Source organism: Pelophylax lessonae (assembly GCF_965119305.1).
Source record: "Pelophylax lessonae genome assembly, chromosome: 8".
In the NCBI taxonomy this organism is placed as follows: Eukaryota; Metazoa; Chordata; class Amphibia; order Anura; family Ranidae; genus Pelophylax; species Pelophylax lessonae.
This window is the reverse complement of record NC_138775.1, coordinates 271,844,410-271,872,206: the sequence shown is the minus strand read 5'-3', so window position 1 is coordinate 271,872,206 and position 27,797 is coordinate 271,844,410. Positions and strand designations below refer to the sequence as shown.

The following is a 27,797-nucleotide window of genomic DNA, read 5'->3' as shown; positions in this document are numbered from 1 at the left end:
TCCAAGCACTCCAGCATACACCATAACCACCGCAAACCCCACAAATCGCCGTCTTCTACTCACCCTGGACCTAAGACAAGATTCCAGTGGGTGAACCTCTCTTTCCCCAGAGAGTGAAGCAGGAACAGGAACAAGCTCTTACAAGAGCTTAGTGATTGTTCAAGGGAGTATGAAGAGCATAGCAATCCCTTGTAGCAGATTCCCCCAATAAGAGACAGGACTCTAGACTGAGGGTGAAGTAGAACTCCAGGTTTAATGGTACAGCTGCTCTTTTATACAGTTTCCCCCACAAGGTTACCGCCCAGGTGGACCTTGTGGGGAACAGGACATAAAATTCACAATCCAATAAAAACAGAGTTTTACACTCAGTCACTCCCATACAGTGTACACAATCCCTCCCCTCTGCCTGATTACATTACCATATGCAGATGAAATTGTATACAGAAATATAATTAACCTGAACTAATTATCTAGCCATCTGGACAGAACAATGTGATGTCATTAACATTTAACAATGAAACAGACAGACTTAACACAATCCACATCCCACCTCAATAGATAGACAATAGGACAAGACTGCCAATGACAGTGTGTCCGTCTCCTACATTGAAGTACATGGAATACACATCTACGTATTGCTATGATTATTTAGGTGTCACAGACTTCATAGCAACAGGCTATAGGTCTCACAGTGTAAAGTGGGATTAAATCTTCATATTTCTTGGGAGATATTGTTGATAAATATTACTGTCCCATTTGAAGTTATCCAAACCATTTTCTCAGTGTCCCTTAAGTATTTGTCTTTCACTCCCAGTGACGGTGAGTACCGTCACAGGACTGTAGGCCAAAAGCACATTAAAAAGAACCCACTGAGCTCATCATAGGCGACTAGAGAAAGTGCACACTGCAGGTGTGCAGCCGAAAGAACAGGACAACGCTCTGTGTTGCAATAGCTATTTTAACAATTTTTTAAAGCCTAAATATAAGAACTAAAACATTTTAATTCCCTTCTAGAATTCAGAAGCTGAGCTTATTTGTAACTGCTAATAAAATTGTTCAACTGGTTCCTAAAGGCTAGGTAAATAGGAAGGGATTTTAATGGGAAATAGGGGAAGGCAAGAAAAAGAGACAACACAGCTGTTTGCTGAACACAGGGTGGGGAATCTTGAAGAAGACCCTGATAGAAGGATGGTCTGTGCTAAAAAGGGGTTCATAACACCAAGGAAGGTATATGCCAGAGGAGACTTCCAAGACCAAAGAAGGGTCTTCACCTGGGGATGACTTTAAAGCTACACTACGAGAGCACCTGGTTTCCTGCAACAGTCGCTTGAGTAGACTGGGATCCTGTTTTTTTACTAAAATCGTGAACTATCACCAAACTAAAGTAACTTTTTAATGTGTTTCCCTATTGTATACAGACAATTGTCTGTATGCAATAAGGCAATGCTTCTTACGTAGTTGGTCACTGTGAAGAATGCTTCTTACATTGGTGGTCATTGGGAAGAATACCTCTTACATTGATGGTCATCGGGAAGAATGCACTCCTTACATCGGTGGTCAGTTGGAAGAATATCCCATATATTGATGGTCATCAGGAGGAATGTTGCTTAAATTGGTGGTCAGTGGGAAGAATGCCCCTTACATTGGTGGTCATTGTGAGGAATGCTCATTAACATTGTGGTCATTGGGGGGTATGCTCCTCACATTGGTGGTCAGTGGGAAAAATGCTGCTTACCCTGGTGGCCAGTGCGAAGAATGCTCCCTTTACATTGGTAGTCAGAGGGAAGAATGCCCCTTACATTGATGATAAATATGCTTCTTTCATTAGTGGTTGTTGGGAAGAACTCTTCTGAAATTGGTGGTCAGTGAGAAGAATTTGCCTTACATTGGTGGTCTTTGGGAAGAATGCTTCTTTCATTGGTGGTTATTGGGAAGACTCAACAAGGGACAGGGTGGTCCTACTGTATCAGCAGGCCATAGAGTGGTCCTACTGTATAAACAAGACACAGAATGGTCTTACTGTATCAACAAGGCACAGGATGGTCCTACTGTATCAACAAGGCACAGAATGGTCCTACTTTATTAACAAGGCACAGGGTAGTCTCACTGCGTCAACAAGGCACAGGGTGGTCCTACTGTATCAAGAAGGCACAGGATGGTTCTACTTTATCAACAAAGCACATGGTGGTCCTACTATATCAAGGAGACACAGAGTGGTCCTACTGTATCACCAAGGCACAGGGTGGTTCTACTTTATTAACAAGGCACAGGGGGGTCCTACTGTATCAGCAAGGCACACAATGGTCCTACTGCATCAACAAGGCACTGAGTGGTCCTACTGTATCAAGGAGAAATAGAGGGGTCCTACTGTATCAACAATCCACAGGTGGTTCTACTGTATCAACAAGGCACAGGGGGGTCCTACTGTATTAACAAGGCACAGGGGGGTCCTACTGTATCAACGAGACACTGAGGGGTCCTACTGTATCACAGAGAAACAAAGTCGTCCTACTATATCAACAAGGCACAGGGTGGTCCTACTGTATGAATAAGGCACAAGGTGGTCTTGCTGCATCAACAAGGCAAAGTGGTCCTACTGTATCAACAAGGCACAGGGTGGTCTTGCTGCATCAACGAGGTGTTGGGTGGTTCTACTGTACCACCAAGGCACAGGGTGGTCCTACTCTATCAACAAGGCACAGGGTGGTCCTACTCTATCAACAAGGGACAGGTTGGTCCTACTCTATCAACAAGGCACAGGGTGGTCCTACTCTATCAACAAGGTCCCTTACAGGCAGAAATTTTAAAGAAGACAGATGTTTCCAGATATGCTCCTAAAGCTCTGGTCAATTCATTATTATTGGAAGAACTTCTTCACACTTACTGCATTTTCTTCACAGGTCCCTAAACCTTTTGCATAGTGCTGTAAGTTATTTTAATTTTTATTCACAAAAGCAGAATTTTTCCTCAAAGTTCTTAAAAGTTTGAGTTTGCTTTGCATGCCTGCATTTCATTTCCACGCTGGCAGGACTCTGCTAGGTATTAAGCTTGATATATTGGAGCTATAAACCAGAGCTGTAACAAGATGCTTCCCATCGTCGCACATTAAATATCCTCAGCATCCCTTTGCCTGTAAAGATGTCTATGGTCCATCATTTAAGAGCCTTCTAAAAGATTGTTATCATTGGTGAAGGCTGACAGGCAGACAATGGGATTACTGATACACATAAAGCAGGAACATGCGGGGTAATGATTGTATCCTCTATAAACATCGTTTACTATTTGTAAATCATATCTCCATAGAATAAATATGGTACAGAATAATGCCCGGGATCTCCTTATCAGCTCGGGATTAACCAAAACCCTAGGAACACTGACCACGGAGGAAAAATGGGAATGCTTTAGGAACATATTAAACAAATGCATCTTGCAGTGCATTCCTATGGGAAATTTTGAAGAGACAAAGCCAAACCTGGCTGGCTAAACCGTAATGTTAAAAAACTTATTAGGGGAAAAAAAATGGCCTTCAAGAAATATAAAACAGAGGGCGCAGTATCGGCTTTCCAGCAATACAAGGAGGCAAATAAGAAAAGTAAATACGAAATCCAAATGGCTAAAATCAACTTCGAGAGACAAATAGCGGAGGATAGTAAAAAGAAATCTAAGAAATTCTTTAAATATATTAACAGCAAAAAAACTAGGGCAGAGCATATTGCACACATAATTAATGATGATGGGAGGATGGTTACAGAGGACACTGAAAAGGCAATCGTGCTTAATGCATCTTTCTCCTCAGTCTTTACACAGGAAAAGGAGGGGTACACTGACCATGACTGTATGGTTAGTAGTAATACACAGGACTTGCCGCTATGGCTAACAGAGGGTGAAATCAGGGAAAGGCTGGATAAAATTAACACAAATAAATCACCAGGCCCGGATGGCGTACATCCGAGAGTACTCAAAGAACTTAGTAAAACTATATCTAGACCACTCTTCCTGATCTTTGCTGACAGTATTATGACAGGAAATGTACCAGGGGATTGGAGGAAAGCTAACGTGATACCGATATTCAAAAAAGGGAAGAGGCATGTCCCGGGAAATTATAGGCCGGTCAGATTGACCTCGATAGTATGTAAACTTCTGGAGGGGATGATAAGGGACTATATCGTAGAGTTTGCTAAAGACAACAACATCATCAGCAGTAATCAGCGTTCTTGTCAAACCAATCTGTTAACATTCTACGAGGAGGTGAGCTGTAAGTTAGATAGGGGGAGACCAGTGGATGTGGTGTACCTGGATTTCGCTAAGGCGTTTGATACAGTTCCCCACAAGCGCTTATCTACAAAATAAGGTCTGCAGGCATCGACCACAAGGTTTGCTCTTGGATACGGAACTGGCTAAAAGGGCGTGTCCAAAGGGTGGTAATAAATAGCGCATACTCAGACTGGTCTGGGGTGGTAAGTGGGGTACCCCAAGGCTCAGTCCTGGGACCAACCTTGTTCAATTTAATCATAAACAGCATTGGGGACGGGATCAGTAGTTCTATATCAGTTTTTGCAAATGACACAAAATTGGGCAGGGCAATAACTGCACAGCATGAGGCAGATATCTTACAGAATGACCTGAACAAAATAACAGAGTGGGCAACGACATGGCAAATGAGGTTTATTGTGGAGAAGTGTAAGGTTTTGAACTTGGGGACTAAAAACATAAAAGCACAATACACTTTAGGGGGGGGGGCCTTTGGGGGAATCAAAAATGGAGAAAGATCTGGGAGTCTTGGTAGAGTATAGACTAGGCAATAGCATGCAATGTCAAGTGGCAGCTGCCAAAGCTGGCAGAATATTAGCATGCATAAAGAAGGGGATGTATTCCAGAGATAAAACTATAATCCTACCACTTTATAAAACTCTGGTCCGACCGCATCTGGAGTATTCTGTCCAGTTCTGGTCGCCAGTCCTCAGGAGGGATGTGTTGGAGCTGGAGAGAGTCCAGAGAAAGGCAACTAAACTAATTAGGGGATTGGAGGACCTTAATAATGAAGAGCGTCTACAATTGCTTAATTTATTCTCCCTGGAGAAGAGACGACTGAGAGGGGACATGATAGCAATTTACAAATACCTCAATGGTGATCTCAGCATAGAAAAAAGCTATTCAGTCACAAGGATTGCATGAGGAAGCAAGGACATACAATGCGATTAGAGGAGAAGCGTTTTAACCTCAGGCAGCGCAGGGGGTTCTTTACTGTTAGGGCAACAAGATTGTGGAATTTTCTACCACAAGAGGTAGTTTTTGCAGGAAGTATGGCTACTTTCAAAAGATTCTTGGACATACATTTCAAGGATCAGAACATTAAAGGGTATGAGAGATGAATATGGCCACACACACCACAGGTTGAACTGGATGGGCTAATTGTCTTTATTCAACCTCAACTACTATGTAACTATGTAACCGTTGTAGGGAATTAGCTCAATGTAAAAAATGTTTTGGACAGCCCATTTGGCTATTTTAAGTAATCTGCAGCCACAAACCATATAAAGGTTCTCCAGGTAACCTATAAGTCAAATTCGAGCTAAAACATGTTTTTTTATGTATAGAGCAGGCGTCTTCAAACTTTCTACAGTAAAGGGCCAGTTTACTGTCCTTCAGACTATAGGGGTGCCAGACTGTGACCAGTGGGACCAAACAATGGCCAATATTTGGTATTAGGGGGAGAAATTGTTGTCAGTGGGAGGAAAAGTGCCCCATCATTGGTGTCAATTTAAAAGGAGTAAGAAAGTTTAGAACTCCTATTAGATTTTTCATGCTGTGCTTGTGCCTCGTGGGGAGATTTATCCATTCTAATTGCCCTTGTAACTATTTCCATCTGGACCTACGGAACCTAAACCTAACCTTCCTGCAGATTTAAAAAGCCACAAATTAATGCATCTCTTTATTTATTCATAAATAATTAGGTCTAATTTTTTTCATTGTCAGTAGTGTAAGCATTTAAATTTATAAATTTATAAGAGGTATTAGCCCCTGGCACACAGTTAACCTCTCGATTACCTGAGAAGTTAACTTCTTCCCAGCTAGTGACATTAGTACAGTGACCATGTATAACATCACTGATCACTGTATAAGTGTCTCTTGTGATGTCAGTGTCAGGTAATCAGTTTCCCCCGCAGTGTCAGTAAGGGGTTTATTTACTAAAGCAAGAGAGGGAAAAAATAGTCACAATTCTGCAGAATTCTGAGAAACCAATCAGCTTCTAACCTAAGCTTGTTTAATTAAGCTTTAGTAATAAAACCTGGAAGCTGAATTGTGACTAATTTTGCCCTCTCTAGCTTTATTAAATAAACCCCTTAGTGTCAGATTTTCCACCGCACTATCACAGTCCCACTTTAAGTCGCTGATCACCGCCATTAGTAGTATAAATAAGAAAAATTCCAGTATATATACCATCGTTTTTAGACGCTATAACTTTCATGCAAACCAATTAATATACACTTACTGTATTGGAATGTTTTTTTTACCAAAGACATGTAGCACAATACATTTTTGCCAAAATTTATGAAGACATTTGATTTTATATATATATATATATATATATATATATATATATATATATATATATATATTTTTTTACCATATATATATATATTTTTTTACCATATATATATTCACCATATATATATATATTCACTATATATATATATATATATATATATATATATATATATACATACAGTATATGTGTGTGTGTGTTTTATAGCAGAATAATAAAAATATTGTTTTTTTTTTATTCAACATTTTCAGGTTTTTTATTTATATAATAAAAAAAAAAAAAAAAACAGTGGCGATTAAATACCACCAAATGAAAGCTCTATTTGTGTCAGTGTTAATTTCGTCGACTAAAACCGACTAAAACGTTTTCGTCGACTAACACAATTCAGGTGACTAAAATACGACTAAAACTAAAATGGCATTTTAGTCTTAAGACTAAAATACGACTAAAACTAAAATGGCATTTTAGTCAAAAGACTATAACTAAAACTAAATCGAAATTTGCTGCCAAAAATTAACACTGGTGCATGCTCAAAGCATAAATAATAACATATTAGATTTTTCACTCCAGGACCAGCAGTAGTATATAATGAGTTTGGAAATTGTAGAGAAATGCTTAAATAATGCATTACAAATTACAATTGAACTATACCAATTTGATTATAGATGCCTAAAATGAGTTTTAGTCGACTAAAATATACTGGAGTTTTAGTCGACTAAATACGACTAAAACTAAAACACTTGCAGAAGACTAAAATGGGACTAAAACTAAAATGCCATTTTAGTCCTAAGTCTAAGACTAAAACTAAATTGAAATTTGCTGCCAAAATTAACACTGATTTGTGTGAAAAAATAATGATATAAATTTTTGGGTACAGTGTTGCATGACCCCACAATTACCAGTTAAAGTAGCGCAGTGCCAAGTAGCAAAAAATGGCCTGTCATGAAGGGGATAAAACAAAAGGCCCAAGCTATTGCATCATGTCATTCATATGAAATTAATGAATTTTGTGTATTCATTATCTATTGAAATTCGTTACTACTGAGATTTGGAGATTCAGATACATCTGAACCTCCAATTCACGTAAATTTTGTCCGAATTTTGATTCATAATGAAACTAATTGCACATGCCTATGTGTTATTTTATGGCCGTGTGAATGAAGCCTAATCAGCATAAGGGAACTCATTAAATGTAGGCAGTGCCGGGACAAGGCCAGTCAGCAGTCAGAACAAAGATGCCAAAACTGCACACCCCTCCTTCCCTTAGGGATAGGCTCAGGGTGCCCATATCATACCTCCCAACATTTTGAGATGGGTTTGAAGGACACCGATTAGCAAAAGTATATAGGCATAGGACACACCCCCCTGCCACGCCCCCTTAAAGAAGAATTATACAAAAAAATGTATTAGTTAAATTCACAAGTGTTTTTTTTTTTTTCTTTTTCTACCACTACTATTCCTTTATATCGGCTTTTAAAATTTACAGATGTAGCAATTTAGAAATTACAGTAAACCCCCCTCCATTGCGGAGGTTACGTTCCGGACCCAGCCGCGAAAAGTGAAAATCTGCGAAATAGAAAAACCCTATTAAAATACATTGTAGCCATGTTTTTTTTTTTACTGTCACTGTACTTTTAAAAGCATTTTAAGGCCTTCAAACACACTTTTAAAACAATAGAAACTCATTTAAACACATAAAAGATACTGAGAGACATAGCAAGAGCTATGGAAAACGCAAAAATATTTCATTTTTAATGATTTATATAGTAAAATAACATTACAGAACAAACCGCAATATACCGGGACCGCAAAAACTGAACCGCGATGGAGCGGGGGTTTACTGTATATGAAATGTTTAGCACTGGTAAAAAATGTCCGTTGTTCCTCCTAGGATCACAGGTCTCTGTGTTCATTTCACAAGACCCCATACAGTTAGAAAACACCCCCAAGGCTCAAACTTAACCCTTTGATCACCCCTGGGTTAACCCCATTCCCTGCCGGTGTCATTATTACAGTAACAGTGCATATTTTTAGCACTGATTACTGTAGTAATGCCACTGGTCCCCCCAAAAGTGTCAAAAATGTCAGTCAAGGGTCCGATCTGTCCGCAGCAATGTCACAGTTCCGCTAAAAATCTTCACTTCTTGAAAGATAAAAAGTGTATTTTATAGGGATGCACCGATCCGATATTAGGATCCGATATCGGCGCCGATACTACCAAAATAGCTGGATCGGGGGGATCGGTAAAATTAACCGATCCACGTGCCGATCCGGTTTTGCTGAGTCCCGGCTCAGCCGTCCCTTACTTGCACTGAGCCGCTACTTCCTGTATAGGTTCGGCTCACCGGCAGAGTGATATCAGATGCACTCCGCCTGTGAATGGAGGAGCCGTACACATGAAGCAGTGGCTTTGCTCTGTACTGCAGCCGCATGCATATTGTGTATGTGTGTAGTTACGGATCGGTATCGGTATCGGCAGATACACAATGCCAGGTATCGGTATCGGGAATAGAAAAGTCAGATCGGTGCACCCCTAGTATTTTATATACAACTTTATAGATCAGACCAAATTGAGGGACAAATGAGGAGGAAAAGAGGGACAGAGGGACATTGTTCCAAATCAGGGACAGTGCCTCGAAATCAGGGACAGTTGGGAGCTATGCCATATCCCTGTAATAAACCATTGCGCCCAGGGCAGCATCCCCTCCTGCCCCTTTCTTGTTCCGGCCCTCAGTGTAAGTACTGTCCCTTGTGCTTATTAAAAAAAGAATTACCTATACATAGGCTTTGGTGCATTATTTCTATATACAAACCATTCTTCATGTATTCTTACAAATCACACGTGACTGCAGCAAGGCATTACAGTACCGTTTAGCACTCATAAAGCCCAGGGAGGTGGAAAGATCCGAAAATAACAGGTTAAATGCCAATAGCTTTGTTCCGCAGAGCGATGAGATTAGAAAGCAGACTGCTTTGCTCACCTCCTTTGTCTAAATCTCTTAGGTAAATATAGATCACGCACCTGCTTCTATTGAAATAGCTGCAGAGATTTCCCGTACAAGATACAGTAGTGTGATTCATGCAATTATTCCTTTTAATGCTCACGTCGCACCGTGACAACTCACTGATGGCACCTCTGTGCGTCTTTCAGGTACCCGGAGCTCCGACGGATGTTCCTGGGCTGTTTTCATTAGGAAAAAGAAGCTTTCCTGATTAGTCCTAACCCACCTGAGAGGGGGCCTCTGCTCTCCTGTCATGTTAATTTTCTAACATCGTCTACAAGTGTAGTACAAGGAGCGAGAAGTAGCTCTTCCTAGCCGCTATCATTTCTGGAGGTGAGATCAATAGAATACTTTTATCCGAGTTCCGATTCAGCATCTGGCTCTTAAGAATGTCAACAAGCGCCTGTAAAAGAGATCCATAGAAAAGGTGGCAGAATTTACCTCCGGGGCTCGGCAAAGCAGGTGCAAGCTCATCTGCATTCATTTTCTCTTTTCTCCATTTACATGCTTAATGTTTTCGGTATGCTACATCAACTTTGTGACATTGCTGCTATATATTTATGAAGCGCTCATGAATGGTTACATTTCCCTGAAAAATGAGATAAGTCAGACAACCTAGGGGAACTCCAGAAGGCTAAAAGATCCCCTTAACCACTTAAAGTGTTGTTCCAGCTGGGGGAAAAAAAAAGTAAAGTTAGCAGCTACCCGGCACAGGTGCCAAACTGGCGGCCCTCCAGCTGTTGCGGAACTACAAGTCCCATGATGCATTGCAAGGCTGACAGTTACAAGTATGACTCCCACAGGCAGAGGCATGATGGAACTTGTAGTTCTGCAACAGCTTGAGGACCGCCTGTTTGACACAAAAAGCCACAGTTGTAGAAAACAACTGAACACATTAGTGGACTTTAAGGGCACATCATAAGATAGACTTGGCACAAATTTGTATAAAAGAAACATTTATTGAATTCAGAATTAAAATCATTTGTTCATAAAAGGTGATGAACATGACCAAACCAAAAAAAGGGTCTAAGGCCCCTTTCACACATACAGTCCGATCAGATCCGACTGTCAGTTTTTTAGGCGGACCTGATCGGATGCTCCATGCATCCCTATGGGGCAGCGGATGTCAGCGGAGACATCTCCACTGACACCCGCTGCCATGCGATTCAGACGGATGGAAATCCTATTTTCCATCCGTCTGGAGGATCGGATGGGATCGGATGAGAACAGACAGGCGGTCCGTTTATTTTTATAAACTGATTTATTCGCTGGGTAAACGAGCCAGAGCGGCCAATGGGGGCGCACACTTTTAACATCAGGCTTGTCCTATCTTTAAGGTAGGATGGAGGGTCGGTCACCTTCTAAAGGAGGCATATGGGGATTTGGAGTTGGGGGGGGGGGGGGAGGAGGAATTGTGCTCGGAGGGACATTTGAGGGGTAGAGGTTGAGGTTTTTTTTTTTGGGGGGGGGGGATTTGTGCTGGAGGAAAGAGGATTTTAAGTGGGGGCAAAGATTTTCACATGCAGATTTTTTTGGGGTGGGGGTTTATGCTGACACATAGTGCTCATTCATCTGGGGGGGGGGGGGGTTGCAATTTGGCATTTTCACCCTTGGCTCTAGATGACCTTGTCCCAGGACTGATCCCAGCCCTCTATGTGATAGCGATACAGTGAAAGTTGTTTTTCACTCTGGCTCATTCAAACACTGCACATGCCCAGTGCGTTTTCTGCTGCCACGGATGGAGCTCACTGGGTAAATGAGCCAGAGCGGCCACTGGGGGCGCACTTCTAACACCAGGCTTGTCCTATCTTTAAGGTAGGATGGAGGGTCGCGGTCACCTTCTAAAGTGTTTTTTCAGGCAGGTTGTGCTCAGTCTACATGTATGGAAGTAGACAGGAGCAACTATTTGTAGAAATAAAAAAAAAAACTGTAGAGAACTTAAACAATAAAGGCACCCATGGTAACGTGTGCTACTGCATAGGAATGGGTCAGAGTCATCGCATTTATAGTAGGCATCAGGTTTATTACACCAAAGACATGTTTCTTGGCTAAAATATGACATTTCCTACGTTTAACAGTGTCACACAAAAATTCTGCACTTCCTGGTTTCTGTTCACGCATGCAGTTGATTTCAATGACTTCAGTGCTTTTGCTGTAAACTTTGAGAATTATTTACTCCACAATACCAGCAGCTCCAGGGTGCTCATTTAAAGCTACAGCTTAATATGACTATATAAGTACCTGAACATTTTCTGGTTTGGGTTTAAACTTACTCCCTTATTGACATAGTAATAAAGAACATTGACTTACTGTCAGTAAAGACCTTTGAAGCTTGTTGGCCAATAAAGGGGAACTAACCCTTCACCTTCCTGTTTGAGCTGACAACTCCCCTCTCACTTCATCTTCATAACATAGCAGGGAAGTATTTCCTGTAGTCTAGTAGAGAAGAACTTAGGCAGGGCTGATTTAAATGACTTGATTGCCTTTGCTGTAAACTTTGGGAATGAATCACTCCACAATACCAGCAGCTCCAGAGTGCTTGTTTTAAAGCTACAGCTTGTTATGAGTATATAAGTATTTGTAAATTTTCTTTTACAATATAGATTGTATATCTGGTTTTGGTGTAGGCTTACTCCCTTATTGATGTAGCAATAAAGAACATCGACTCATCATCAGTAAAGACTTTTAATGTTTTTTGGCCAATAAAGGTGAACAAACCCTTCACCTTCCTGTTTGAGCTGACAACTCCCCTTGTTTCATCTTCATAACATCGCAGGGAAGTATTTATTTAGACTAATAGAGAAGCACTCAGGCAGGGCTGATTTTAATGACTTTAGTGTTTTTGCTTTAAACTTTGAGAATTAGTTACTCCACAATACCAGCAGCTCCAGAGTGCTCATTTTAAAGCTACAGCTTGTTATAAATATATAAGAATATAAATGTTTTCTTTTAAATTATAGACTTTTTATTTGGTTTGAGTTTAAACTTACTCCCTTAATGACATAGTAATAAAGAACATCGACTCATCGTCAGTAAAGGCTTTTGAAGTTTGTTGACCAATAAATATGAACTAACCCTTTACCTTCCTGTTTGAGCTGACAACTGCCCTTGTTTCATCTCTATAACATAGCAGGGAAGTATTTATTTAGACTAGTAAAGAATAACTCAGGCTGGGCTGATTTGAATGACTTTAGTGCTTTTATTTTAAACTTTGAGAATTAATTACTCCACAATACCAGCAGCTCCAGAGTGTTCATTTTAAAGCTACAGCTTGTTTTAAATACATAAGAATTGAAATGTTTTCCTTTAAATTATAGACTTTTTATCTCGTTTGAATTTAAACTTACTCCCTTAATGACATAGTAATAAAGAACATCGACTCATCGTCAGTAAAGACTTTTGAAGTTTGTTGGCCAATAAAGATGAACTAACCCTTTACCTTCCTGTTTGAGCTGACAACTCCCTCTCACTTCATCTTCATAACATAGCAGGGAAGTATTTTCTGTAGTCTAGTAGAGAAGAACTCAGGCAGGACTAATTTGAAAGATTTCAGTGCTTTTGCTGTAAACTTTAAGAATGAAGAGAAGAACTCAGGCAGGGCTTATTTTAATGGCTTCATTGCTTTTGCTGTAGACTTTGAGAATGAATTACTCCACAAAACCAGCAGCTCCAGAGTGCTTGTTTTAAAGCTACAGCTTATTATGAATTTATAAGTATCTGGAAGTTTTCTTTTACATTACGGATTTTAAATCTGGTTTGGCTTAAACAAACTTACTTAATGACATAGTACTAAGAACATTGATGCACCGTCAGTTAGGACTTTTGAAGTTTGTTGTATATTAAATCCTATGTTTCCTTATTCTTTTCAGTGCAGTGCCTGGAGATGACGACCAAGCGGAAGATCATCGGCCGGCTTGTACCATGCAGATGTTTTCGGGGGGAGGAAGAGATAATATCGGTGTTGGATTACTCTCACTGCAGCCTGCAACAGGTGCCAAAAGAGGTCTTCAGTTTTGAAAGAACATTGGAGGAACTCTATCTGGATGCTAATCAAATAGAAGAGTTACCCAAGGTAAGTCATGGGGTATTAAATACAAAAAATAAAAATCAGGTCACAAACCAGGCTGTGTAATTCCCAAGACTGGATGATCAAAAATTGTTTGACAGGTAAAACATCCCCCCCCCAAATATTTATTTATTCTGTGGATTTAGCGATTTGCTTGGAGCTCAGTATTTATAGAGAGATTATTGGAAAGAAACCTTTTGACAGTTTTACATGTCCAAATGCAGTCTAATGTCTCTGGCCGGCTAGTCTTCTGCTTCCATTTCTTGTAAGCTTGTTTTCCTCATTGGGTCTTGAGTCACGTTTCCTGCATTTTTATTAGAAAATCTATTCTGAGAAGTGATGCTAAAGCTTTGAAGTCGGCTGTTTTGGTTTGTCGTCTGGTAGTGAACTGCTGACAGAATTATGATGAACGTTTGATAAGCTGAAATTTGTGTTTATTCTGCCGACTTGTGCCTCCCAGCACAGAAAAACACACGGGTTGCTGTTGAAATTCGAAATTAGTGGTTTCATTATTTCTAACACAGGTACGGTAATAAGTAAAAATGACTGCGGTAAATAAACCGGCATTTAGGCTTTCTAAAGAATATTTGATTTCAATCAGCGTTCAAAGTGCAAATCCACCTTGGTGACAAAATCAATTTTGTAAGGAACGGTATGAAAAATGACCAGCTTTGCAAACTGTGCACTGTCATATGCCTGCACAGCCTTTTGAAATATCCATTGTACCCAAAGAGATATGATGGGGTTTTGCTGGTTGCCAAAAAGGAGCTGTAGGCATGTGAAATGTTGTGTGGAGAAAGGATGGAGAAAGATCTCAGGGTCCTAGTAGATAACAGACTGAGCAATAGCATGCAATGTCAAGCTGCAGCTACCAAAGCCGACAGATTTTTAGCATGCATAAAAAAGGGGATATACTCCAGAGATAAAACCAGGGCTATTTTTCAGCAGGAACGCGGGGGAACGCAGTTTCCGGAACCTCTAATGTATGTATGTAATCGCAAGGGGAGTGGGGTGTGTTGAAGGGTCTCTTTATGCTGGCTGCTTGGGGATCTATTGTCACTGTTAAGGATCTGTTATTGTGTGAGGGTCTATTGTTGCTGGGGGGTCTGTTGGTAGGGATCTCTTGTTGAGATAGAGGTCTATTGTTGGCTGATCTATTGATACTGGTTGCTGGGAGAGCCGTTATTGCTACTGGAGGGGGTCTAATGTTGCTGTGGTGGATATTTTGTTGCTGGGTGAGGTATTTTGTTGTGCCTGGGTAGGGGATGGAACCAAGGGACAGTGCTCAGAGGTGGGTAGTGGGTGGAGACAAGGGGTCACTCAGAAGGGGGAAGTTCCTGCACCTAGAAAAAAAGCCCTGGATAAAACTATAATTATACCACTTTATAAAACTCTGATTGGGCCATATCTAGAGTATTCCATCCAGTTCTGGTCACCAGTCCTTAAAAGATATGTGCTGGAGCTGGAGAGGGTCCAGAGAAGGGCCACAAAATTAATAAGGACACTGAAGGACCTCAATTACGAGGAACGACTACAGGCAGTAAATTTGTTCTTGCTCGAGAAGAGACGCTTGAGAGGGGATATGATAACGATTTACAAATACCTCAATGGTGATTCCAACGTAGGAAAAAAAATGTCAGTCTTAGGGAGTGTAAGAGAACACTGGGCCACACAATGAGATTGGAAGAGAAGCGGTTTAACCTTAAACTGTGCAGGGGGTTTTTCACTGTCAGGGTGGTAAGAATGTGGAACTCTCTTCCACAATTGGTGACGTCAGCGGGGAGTATTGATGTTTTTAATAGGTTATTGGACATGCATCTTAAAGAACACAACATACAGGGATATGGGAAATAATTACCGACACTGACACACACACACCTACACAAGTTGAATTGGATGGATTGTTGTCTTTATTCAACCTTACCTACTATGTAACTATGTAGCATTCCGAAGACAAGGGGTAGGCAACCCTGGAGAGGTGGAAATCTATCTGAACAACAACATAGAGATCAAAGATCACCAGGGTGAAGTGCGATTTTTTTTTTTTTTTTTAAGGAAATAGCAGGGCCCCATTGAATAATAATGAAGGTTTGAAGATATCAGGGGGCAATAGTAAATAGTGTAGAGTTTACTAGTATGTAATGCAGAGTGCAGGGGTCAGGAGTAAGCAATGCAGATTGTGGATGTCAGTAATATTTAACGCAGAGATCAAGACTAATTAACCCAAAGTTTAGAGATCAGTGGTAAGCAAGGCAGAGTGCAGGGGTGAGCAGTAGGTAGCGCAGACTGCAGAGGTCAGTAGTACACAATGCACAGAGCAGAGGTCAATAGTATGTAAAACAGGGTGCAGGGGTAGTAGAGTTGAAAAATGTCTGGAAATTTTGAAGGCATGGGGAAACAAATGTTTTTTTCCATTTTTTTTTTTCTGGAAAAAATTAAAAAAAAATTAGTGTGGAGTAGTTTTACAAAGTAGTATGTAATGCAGAGTGCAGAGGTCAGGTAGTGTATAACACTGAGTGCAGAGGTCATTATTGCTCAATATGTATTTATTTTTGTAGCACTGCCCCCTTAAGAGCTGCTGGTTTATCAACCCTTTTGGATTCCTTTGGGTTACCCGTAGCAACTGCAAGCAGAAATATTAGCACTTTACATTCTTGGCTCAGTCAGTGATCAGTCTAGGGGTTGATATTTTTGTTGTTTTATTTGATATTGGGATGGGAGAAGGGATGAGTGGGATACTTCAACGCTTGAACTATTCACAATGCTGAGGACTTCTAACTCGAGAATGCGGCAAGTCTGCAGCTTCAACCTTCCATTGGATGAATCTGAGGTAAATGCTCCTTTGGGTATTTCTCTTCAGGGCACTCACCTAGCACCCCCTTTCCTCCAGCTGACACCCCTCCCCTGACTACATTACTCCGGAGTGGCCCCCTTCCTGGGCATACCCTTAGGCAAGATCCTCTGTACTCACGATACTGCTTTCCAGATTCTCGCAGTGCCTCAATTCCTCCAGTCAGCTCTCCTGGACCTCTGGGCTCAGCTCTACTCCTCTGGCTCACCGGGCTGACCACCTGTGGCCACATACCAACTGCTCCAGAAGAAGAGGCAGCCGTCACCCTCCTTCTGGGACTCTGCTTTCCGCCATAGACCTTGTGCACACGTGCCCCTGGCTTTTTATACACCCCACAATGCACCAAGACAGCAGTCTGTGCCAATCCCTGTGGCTGTATTAAAAGCCTGTGCCCTCATTGGCCAGGTTTCCTCCACTGTCCAATGTACCTTACCATTGGGCACAGTGGGGACACTCCCTCAGACCATATGAATTACACACTGGGCACACTGAGCAGACCTAACACAGATCCTGCTCTCTGTTAAGCAGAGTGCAATATAGAATTTACCTGCTGCTCCTCGGATAGGCAGACAGAGCCAAAAACTATACTCTCTCTCTAGCACCACCTAGGAGGGTGCTACACTTTTTTTCGATCTTAGAGTATTGAACCCAAAACCACCCATTACAGTATAGTATATATCAAAGCATACCTTTTTACATTTTTAGAGTGGGGAACAGTAGGGGGTGGCAGACGGACCGCACCATACACCCCACCCCCCACCCCCAAGACCACACCAGGCCGCACACCCCCGGATCACAGCAGGAGAGGACAGAACCCCCAGGACAGGACCCCCAGGACAGGATCACTCAACCTGCCTGGACATCAGCGATGGCGACAGTGGCTGTGGCTTCTTCCCCCTGTCTTCTGCGTCTCCTCCCTCCTCCATGCCCAATGGCATGGCTTCTCCTTTCGGCCAATCGGGAAACGGGTCTCAGAACCCGCTTCCTGATTGGCCAGGAGGAGGATCCGTGTGACAATAGTGAATTTTCATTCGCTATTGTCACGCAACTGGGTGGGCTCGGGGTGCAGAGCACCCTTTTTTTTAGCCTGTGAGAGCCTCTGGCTCTAATCACATGGTTAAAAAAAAAGCCCCATTGAACTCCATGTATGTAGATTAGGGGGCCGGACGCATGGATAGGGGGAACGGCGCCCCTGCGCCCCATATGCACCAGTCGCCACTGCTTGGTAGGATTTCAAACTTTCCCTATTCTATCCAAAACTAAAACAAGTTTTGGTTTTGTTTGCATAAATGTTTTGTGTGGAACCTCTCGTGTTGTTTCTGTGGCTCATTGGCCTTATCTTCCGTCACAGCAATCTACAACGCAACATGTCCCATTGGGTTTAAAGCGGAGTTCTGGCCACAAAATCGACATCTATTTTGGGCCATCCGCTTGCTGTTTGTCACCTGAAAAAGATAGGGATAGTTATGATTTTTTTTTTGTTTACTTACCTTGTTATTGAACAAAAATATACTCACTTTTCTTCCACTTCCTCCCTCTGCGGCCGCGGCCCGCGCCGTAACTTCCTCTTTGCATTGATTCCTGGGAGCTGAACGTCATCGCTCCCAGGAATTAATGCGCCTGCACTGGCCCAGCTCGTCACTTCCGGTGCAGCGTCTCATTCTCTGCTAAACAGCTTCTGGGCATGCCACGCCTGCACCAGAAGTGACGAGCGGGGCCGGTGCAGGCGCATTCTGGGAGAAGAGGACGCAGAAGAGGACGCTGCGGCTTCAGCTGCCCACATCCGAGATGGCAGCGCTGGAGAAGAAATTTTCAAAGTAAGTATTTCTTCTAAAAGGTAAGTGCGACCCGGGACAGTTCAGAGGCTATCCATTGTGGAATGTACTAGCCCTGACTATCCCGGGTGTATTTTTATTGAAAAAAAAAATTTTGTGGCCGGAACTCCGCTTTAAGGAAGAATAGCTGTTTAGCCACTCGATGAACCTAATGCAACTTCTTTCCATCCATGATTGGCCAATGTGGACTTTTGTAAACTGATGAATTTTGTACACTTTTTATCATTTTTAAAGTGATTGTAAATGCTCACCTTGTAAAACAATCCAATCAGTTTAAAATAGAAATGAAAGGCAAAACATTTGTGTATAGATATTAAAAACATCATCAATACCTTTTTTTCCCTTTTTTATAAGTGACCCCATTCCCTCTGTTCTCAGCTGCACAATAGCTGGGGGAGGAGAAGCAGCAGCACACTGAACTTTCCAGGGAATGGCTGTGCAGGGGGGCATGTCAGATTAAGTCTAATCATTGGAAGAGAGCAGCCTGAGTTCCCAGCATAGCTAGAGAACTGACCATGGTGTGCTCTCCTGCTTAGCATGGTCAGTTTTCAATAGTAAAGCAGAGGGACTGGTAGGATCACCAGGGATTTCACACAAAGGAAGCAATACAAAGAGAACAGGATATTTTCCCGTACAAGTACATGGTACAGCAGGCACATATCAGGAATATAAAATGTTGGGGTAAAAAACACTTTAGGTCACAGCAGTCCTCCCTCTATTTCAACCATTCCTCAGTTTAAAAATAAATTAGGTGTATTATAAGTGTAAATCATTTGCAACCTTAGATTGTAAGCCTCTTGAGGGTAGGCACTGATGTGAATGCGCAATATATATGTAAAGCGCTGCGTAAATTGACCGCGCTATATAAGTAACTGTAATAAATAAATAAACCAACAAAAGGCATTTTCAGTTAATTTTCCATCATGATTCCTGTTTTTATCCTAAAGATGCAGACCTTCCAAATGGGTTTCTCACACTGCAGAGTCGGTGGGAATTCTAGAAAGATTAGACGTGAAGAGAGAAAAATCACTCACCTGTTTTTTAATTAAATGTCTGACCATCAAAGTAGATGGAATAAACCAACGTTCAATATTTCATATATTCTTTATTAGTGATGGGCCGAACACCCTCCTGTTCGGTTCGCAACAGAGCATCTCAAACAGGGAAAAAGTACTAGCGAACATGTGAACTCTATTAAAGTCTATGAATATGAACATAAAAAACCTAAAGTCCTCATTTTAAAGGCTTATTTGAAAGTTATTGCCATAAAAAGTGTATGGGGACCTGGGTACTGCCCTGGGGGACATGTATCAATGCAAAAAAAATGTTTTAAAACAATCATTTTTACAGGAGCAGTGATTTTAAAAATGCTTAACATGAAACAATAAAAGAAACATTAAAAATGAAAAATTCCTTAAATATCGTGCCTGGGGGGTCCCCTTAGTCTGCCTTTAAAGTGGCACATCTGTACGATGTATAGAGCCTGCTGCAGCAATACTTATATTTCTAAAGGAAAAAAAGGTAATTTAAACTTTTTTGTGGCTGTAATGTATTGTCGGCTCCCGGACATGAAATTTAAAAAAAAAAAAACAACAGGTGTGGGTTCCCCCCAAAATCCATACCAGACCCTTAATCGAGCATGCAGCCTGGCAGATCAGAAAAGGGGGAGACGAGTGTGCGCCCCCCTCCTCCTGAAATATACCAGGCCACATGCCCACAACATAGGGGGGTGGGTGCTTTGAGGTATCATACCCGCACCCATTCACCAAAAAAATGTAATAAAGTAATAACCACAGAACACAGTTTTTGACAAGTCCTTTATTAAAAATACATCATCAATCATGCCGCCCATCAGATCCGAACCAAGGCTACCCTCCGTCTGCCAGATCCTCAGCTTTGACAGTTCTTTTATAGGCAAGGGACAGGGCCACCTGGTTACATCACCCGGTTGCACCGCCCCCTTCTGACATGAGGCCTTTCCTGGCCTACCAGGCTGCATGCTCGGATAAGGGTCTGGTACGAATTTTGGGGGAGACCCAATGCCGTTTTTTGTTTTTTTTTTTGGCGTGGAGTTTCCCTTTAAATCTATACCAGACCCAAAGGAGCATGGTATAGATTTTGGGGGGGGACCCCACACTATTTTTTTTTTCTTTTAGTTATGTCATAGGGTTCCCCTTAACCACCCAAATACAGGTCATTTTCACCCCCTTCCTGCCCAGACCAATTTTTAGCTTCCAGTGCTCATTGGCATCTATGGGAATTATTGGTCAGCTTGGCATGGCACTGCACCCTGTCTTTTACATTGGCGTCTATGGGAAATCTTGGTCAGCTTGGCATGGCACTGCTCACGAGCTATAAGTGAAAGGGACAGAAAACTTAGGGAGCATTGAGAGGGGACCCAGGACTACAACATATCCATACATTTTAAAAGTGGGGTATAACCTGAACACTACACTGACTACACTAAACTAACTCAACACACTATCCACTAACTACCTGCCTAACCTCTATTATCACACACTATATTGCCGTGTAAGCAGCATCTTTATATAGTGTGGGGCATGGACTTTGCCCCAGAGCCATGATTGGCCAAAGGCCCTCTGCCTTTGGCCAATCATGGCTCTGACAGGACATTGTGCTGTGATTGGTCAAAGCATACAGGTCAGGTGCATGCTTTGGCCAATCATCAGCGAACAATGCACTGCAACAGCACAGTGCATTATGGGGCACTCATCGGCGGGCGAATGTCGACTTCGACTCGAACACAGAGCCCATCCGTATTCTTTATGACAAAATAAAGAACTGAAAGCTGTTCGATATTTTTGGTCGCCTTTTATCTCCAGTGTTTCTCCACCAGCCAGAGTACAAACACAGCTGTAATCTGCTGGTAGAAAACCTTCTTTCCTAATGGACACACTTCAGTAAACGCAATTCACACACCTTTTAACTTTCATTTTTTTATTTGACATGGCTTTTGAGATTATTGGATTTTAATCTATTGCTGAATCTGATACACAGGCTTGCAGAATGTCAGCTAATGTCTGTTATGTCTGTGTATATACCGTAATAATGCAACTATATCGGTGCAGCTACCCTCTCTTAGTTCTATTGCCTAGGCAGAAGGGACCAAAGTGGGGAGGGAAGTGTATGCCAATCCAGAAACGTATTTTCTAGGTTTGGATGGATTGGGGGAAGAAAAAGGACCCTTGTTGGGCTTTTACTGCTAGTTGGGTCTCCATTTGAGAGATCTCCCTTCACTTTCTGTCCTGTTGACCAGGGCCGCTGATAGGGGGGGGAGCACCAGTCCTCCTGTAGGGGGCCCAGTCACACAGGGGGGCCCAACAGCACAGGGAATCGGTGCACCGGGGTGGAGGGGCAATTACAGAAGGAAGCCCTATGTGGCTCTCTGCAGCAGCTGAAAGTCAGTCTCTCCCCCTCCTGCCAGCTTTCTTCCGCTGCAGGGAGTGACACAGACACAGGGCATAGTTCCTGAAATTACTTCTCTGACACTGATTCCCTTCCCTATTCTGCCTGCTTCTGATCCCCCCTCCCTCCCTGTGTACTCCCCTTTCACTGTATACACATGTTCTCCCCCTCACTTCAAATTCCCCTCTTTCAGCACAAATGAATTACCAAATCCCCCCACCTAGCACAAATCGTCTTCCCCCCATCCTGCTCCCAACACAAATCTCTCTAAATCACCACTCTTGGCACCCCCAAATTTTCCCTCTTCCAACACAAATCTTCTACCCCCCAGTTCCCTTGTGGCGCCCCCCCCCCATCTCACATGATAGCACAGTGTCCAGGGCACTACTGCCCACCCCTTGTCCAGGCCCTGTCCTTTACTACCCACCTGCAATTGGACATGGTGCCGATCGGATGAGCACACACTGTTGCAGTCACAGTTCTTTGCGTCATGGTGTGGCAATTTTTTCATAGTTACATAGTTAGTGAGGTTGAAAAAAGACATCAGTCCATCCAGTTCAACCCATAATGTGTGTGTGTTTTCTGTTAACCGTACATTATATACCCCTTTATGTTGTGGTCTTTAAGGTGCCCATCTAATAGTTTTTTGAAACTATCGATGCTCCCTGCTGATACCACTGCTTGTGGAAGAGAATTGCACATCTTTACTGCTCTGACAGTAAAGAAACCCTTACATAGTTTAAGGTTAAACTGCTTTTCTTCTAGGTTAGTGAGTGGCCACGTGTCTTATTCGTATTCCCTTGTGGCCGGACCAGAGTCTTGTAGAGTGGGAGAATAATCTCTTTATTTCTGGAGTGAATCCCCTTTTTTTTTATACATGTCAGTATTCTGTTGGCTTTGCTTGCAGCGGCTTGGCATTGCATGCCACTGCCAAGTCTGTTGTTGACTAGGAACCCCAGGTCCTTTTCCATCTTAGATTCACCCAGAGGTTCCCCTCCTAGCGAGTAACTTGCTTTGTGTTTCTGATGCCCAAGTGCATTACATTACATTTTTCAACATTAAACCTCATTTGCCATGTAGATGCCCACCCCATTATTTTGTTCAGGTCTGCTTGTAAGGTTACCAGGTCCTGCATAGAAGTTATTGCCCTGCTTAGCTTAGTATCTTCTGCAAATACAGAGATTGTGCTGTATATCCCATCCTCTAGGTCGTTTATGACAAAAAAAAACAGGACAGATCCTTGGGGCACCCCACTTTCCAAGCCCGCCCAATCCAAGTACTCCCCATTTATCACCACCCTCTGGACTCACCCCTGAAGCCAGATCTCTATACTGGTACTCACCCTATGGTCCATACCTACGTACCTTAGTTTGTACAGTAAGCATTTGAGGGGAACTGTGCCAAATGCCTTTGCAAAGTTCAGATACACCACATCCACAGGCCTTCCTTCATCTAGATGGCAACTCACTTCATCATAGAAGGTTAATAGACTGGTCTGGCAAGAATGATTTTTCATGAATCCATGCTGATTACTACTAATAATACCATTTTCATGACTAAAGTCTTGTTTATAGTCCCTTAACATCCCCTCCAAAATCTTGCAGACTACTGATGTTAGGCTGACTGGCCTATAGTTACCTGGGATATATCTCGGCCCTTTTTTAAATATTGGCACCATACCTGTCTGTTGACTATCCGTAAAGATCAAGAATAATGGTCTGGCTATCACCTGGCTGAATTCTTTAAGAACCCTCGGGTGCAAGCCATCCGGTCCCGGTAATTTATTTATGTTAAGTTTCTCAAGTTTAGTTCTAAGTCTATCCTCTGTTAACCATGAGGGCACTTCCTGAGGTGTATTATTTAATTTAACATTACAAGCTTGGTTAGTGTAGCCCCCCAATTCTTTTGTAAAGACTGTAGAGAAGAATTTATTTAGCACTTTCGCCTTCTCTCTGTCCTCTGTGGCCAGATTCCCTTCGTCATCTTTTATGTGGGCCAATGTGTTCTGGTCTCGCTTTCTTACTATTTATATACTTAAAGAATTTCTTTGGCTTTTTTTTACTCTCTTCCGCTATATGTCTTTCGTGTTCTATTTTAGCTGCCTTGATTTCACATTTTTACATTTTTACATTTCTTATTACACTCTTTGTATTGTTGGAATGCTGCCAATGACCCCTCAGCCTTGTATTTTTTTGAAGGCCTTTTCTTTAATTTTAATATGCATTTTTATGTTGGAGTTTAGCCACCCTAGGTTTATTTTTGCTCTTTTAAATGTATTCCATTTTGGAATGCACTGGCCAATCCCTTTATTTAGTATGTTCTTGAAGCACTCCAATTTTTCCTCCGTGTTCTTTGTTACCAGGGTTCAATGCCATTTGATATTGTCTAGCAAAGAGCGTAGTTTAGGGAAGTTGGCTCTTTTGAAATTCAGTGTCCTTATATTACCCTTATGTTTCCTATTTCCATGATTTATACTGAAACTAATTGACCTATGGTCAATGTTTCCTAAGTTGCCCCGTATTTCTATATCTGTGATCAGGTCTGTATTGTTGGTAAACAGTAGGTCTAGTACCACATTGTTTCTTGTCGGTGCGTTCACCTTCTGACCCATAAAATTGTCCTGCAAAACATTTAGGAACTGCCGAGCCTTAGACAAATGCACGGTTCCTTCTGCCCAGTCTATATCTGGATAACTAAAGTCCCCCATTATAATGACATTTCCCATCCTTGCTACCATTCCAAGCAGTGATAGGAGGTCCGCCTCCCCCTCCTCCCTCTGGTTTGGGGGCCTATAGCATACGCCCAATATTACTTTCCCCATAGTGCCTTCCCTTTGAAGTTCTACCCATAGGGATTCTACCTCCTCCTTAGCTCCATTTGCAATGTCGGCCCTCCTATTTACCTGTACACTGTTCTTAATATACAGACATACCCCTCCCCCTTTTTTATCTTTTCTATCTCTGCGATAAAGGGAATACCCTTGAATAGTCGCCAGCCAATCATGAGAGCTGTCAAACCAAGTCTCTGAAATCCCCACAAAATCTAAGTCCTCCACATACATTAGCAGCTCCAGCTCTCCCATCTTGTTGGCCAGGCTTCTGGCATTGGTATACAAACCTCGTAATTTTGTCCGGTTGCATACTATATCCTCGTTCAATGTTTTTAGGCTGCTTTGTGATTTTTCCAACTACCCCCCTTGGGTTTAGGAACTCTGAACACCCTACCGCTAATGTCCCCATTTGTGCCTGCTGAACCTTTCTCCCCGCTGGCTTATTCTACTTCCCCCCAGGAGCCAAGGGCATGGCTTGCTGTTGTGGAGCAGTCCTGCAATGCAAAATTGTCATTGGGCAATGAAAAAAAAAAAAAAAAACAAGACAAAAAACAAGCTTAAGGAGGTGGCAGCATCACCATCCTCTTAGAAGCAATCCATCTCAGATCCCCTTTTTTAGGAAACTGCAAAAGCTGCAGTATTGTGAAGGAAGCCTTACTGAGGCTCAGATAGCTGAAAAAAACAGATGGGGGTTCTAACCAGGGATAGACGCATATGTTTTTTTCAGGGCCGATACCAATATTTTGGTCACAATGTATCGGTATAAATTTTGAAAAATAAAAACAATTTTTGACACAAATCTGGTACTGAACATGTAAATTTTTGTTTAATGCTTAATGGCTGGCACCCTGTGGTGGGTGGCTGGCTGTCTGGCACCGTGTGGTGGGTGGCTGGCTTGCTGGCACCCTGTGGTGGGTGGCTGGCTTGCTGGCACCATGTGATGGGTGGCTGGCTGGCACCCTGTGGTGGGTGGCTGGCTGGCACCCTGTGGTGGGTGGGTGGCTGGCTGACACCCTGTGGTAAGTGGGTGGCTGGCACAGGGGCAGTGGGTCGCTGGCTGGTACAGGGCCTGTAGGCGGCTGGCTGGTACAGTGCCTGTGGCTGGTTGGTACAGGGCCTGTGGGTGGCTGGCTGTCTAGCACCCTGTCTGTGGGTGGCTGGCTGTCTAGCACCCTGTGTTGGGTGGCTGGCTGGCACAGGGGCTGTGGGTGGCTGGCTGGTAAAGGGCCTGTGGGCTGCTGGCTGGTACAGGTCCTGTGGGTGGCTGGCTGGTACAGTGCCTGTGGGTGGCTGGCTGTCTGGCACCCTGTGGTAGGTGGGTGGCTGGCACAGGGGCTGTGGGTGGCTGGCTGGTACAGGGCCTGTGGGCAGCTGGCTGGTACAGTGCCTGTGGCTGGCTGGTACAGGGCCTGTGGGTGGCTGGCTGTCTGGCACCCTGTCTGTGGGTGGCTGGCTGTCTGGCACCCTGTGGTGGGTGGCTGGCTGGCACAGGGGCTGTGGGTGGCTGGCTGGTACAGGGCCTTTGGCTGGCTGGCTGGTACAGGGCCTGTTTGGCTTGCTTGTACAGTGCCTGTGGCTGGCTGGTACAGGGCCTGTGGGTGTGAGTGGCTGGCTGGCACCAGGCTGCTGTGGGTGGGTGTATGGCTGTGGTACACTCCCGCGAGACTAGTCCTAACTCCAGACGAAACTTTCCAAGGTGAGGGAGGCGGCCAAAGAAGGCAGAATTACGTCACATAAATATCGTCAATATCGGCCAGTTGCGGGGCCGATACCGATATATCGGGGAAAGTGCATATTGGCCCCGATATATCCGCCTTGCCGATAGTCTATCCCTAGATCTAACCTTTCCCTACCATATCCAAAACTAAGAAAACATTTTAGCTGGATGTGTACTTTAAAGGGCAACTCCACTTTTGTGGTGAACAAAAAAAAATTAGCAAATAAAAACAAATAATATAGTGTATACAATTGCAGCACAAGTAAAATTGTAATTGAATGTTTTTAAAAATTACCTTTCCTTTTTAATCTGCAGCTGTTGTAATTGTCTGTAAAATGCAATATGGCCACCTGGAGCTGTTCTGTACACAGATAGTATACAGAATGCCCCCCAGAAACATAATTTCCTGCTTGTGTGATTGACTCACTGATTTTCCCAGAAGTCTGCACTAAGATACAAGTCAGATTTTGGGCATCCCCTGCTATGTTATTTTGTGGTGAGATACTCTCAAAGGGAAATCACATATAAAGGATGCAGACCCTACCACTTTCCTCATTAGAGCCCTGCAGGTGCAGGAGCTGATTGATAATTAGAAAATCACTCCCATGCACATTTACTCAGAACATGGACACAGACAAACAAACAGCTATTTCTTCAGAATAACAAAAGGTAGAAATCTGCAACAAAGTTTGTTAAAATGTAAATAGATCATACAGAGGGGAATGTTTTTTTCTCAGCAAAAGTAGAGTTACTCTTTAAAGAAACTGTCACAATACTAAAAATGGTGTAGGGATGGTTTTCTTAGGGTCATAGTCAGCATTTTTCTTTCGTCCCCCCCCCCCCCCCTCAAGAAGGCACGTGTACAGTCATGCCAATGAACATCTAAATCAGTGGTCCTCAACTCCGGTCCTCAGGGCCCACTAACAGGCCAGATTTTAAGTATTACCTTGGGGAGATGTAGACTAGAGTACTGCAATCACTGAGCAGCAAATTATATCACCTGTGATGGATTTCAGTTATCTTGCAAACCTGGCCTGTTAGTGGGCCCTGAGGACCGGAGTTGAGGACCACTGATCTAAATGATACAGAGAAGGATTGGGAGAAAGTGCTGTGGTCAGATGAGACCAAAATCTAGCTCTTTGGCATTACCCCGTCTTGCCGTGTTTTGAGGAAACAAAATGCTGTCTATGACCCTAAGAATACCATCCCTACAGTCCAGCACAGAGGTGGAAACATTATGCTTTGGGGTGGTTTCTTTGCTAAAGGTACAGACTGACTTTGCCGCATTGAGGGGTCAGTGGACGGGGCCATGTATTGTAAAGTCTTAGATGAGAACCTTCATCCCTCAGCCTGAAAACTTAAGATGGGTCATGGATGGATCTTCCAGCATTACAATGACCCAAAACACCAAGGCAACAAAGGCTCAAGAAGAAGCACATTAAGGTCATGGAGTGACCTAGCCAGTCTCCAGACCTTAAGTCTATAGAAAATATATGGAGGAAGCTGAAACTTCAAGTTGCCAA

At 42.8% G+C, this 27,797-nt stretch overlaps 1 protein-coding gene across 6 annotated transcripts in view; it reads left to right on the top strand.

The window, feature by feature from the left end:
• Window positions 1-27,797, top strand: part of LRRC7 (leucine rich repeat containing 7) — a 597,872-nt gene that overhangs the window by 250,938 nt on the left and 319,137 nt on the right. For all 6 annotated transcript variants that reach the window (XR_014225588.1, XM_082265612.1, XM_082265611.1 and 3 more), the window contains exon 3: window positions 13,419-13,621. Coding sequence is in view for 5 of the 6 variants with exons in the window: in XM_082265612.1 (XP_082121738.1) it covers window positions 13,419-13,621 (203 nt within the window). In the remaining variant the exon portion in view is untranslated. The remainder of the gene's footprint in view (window positions 1-13,418; window positions 13,622-27,797) is intronic.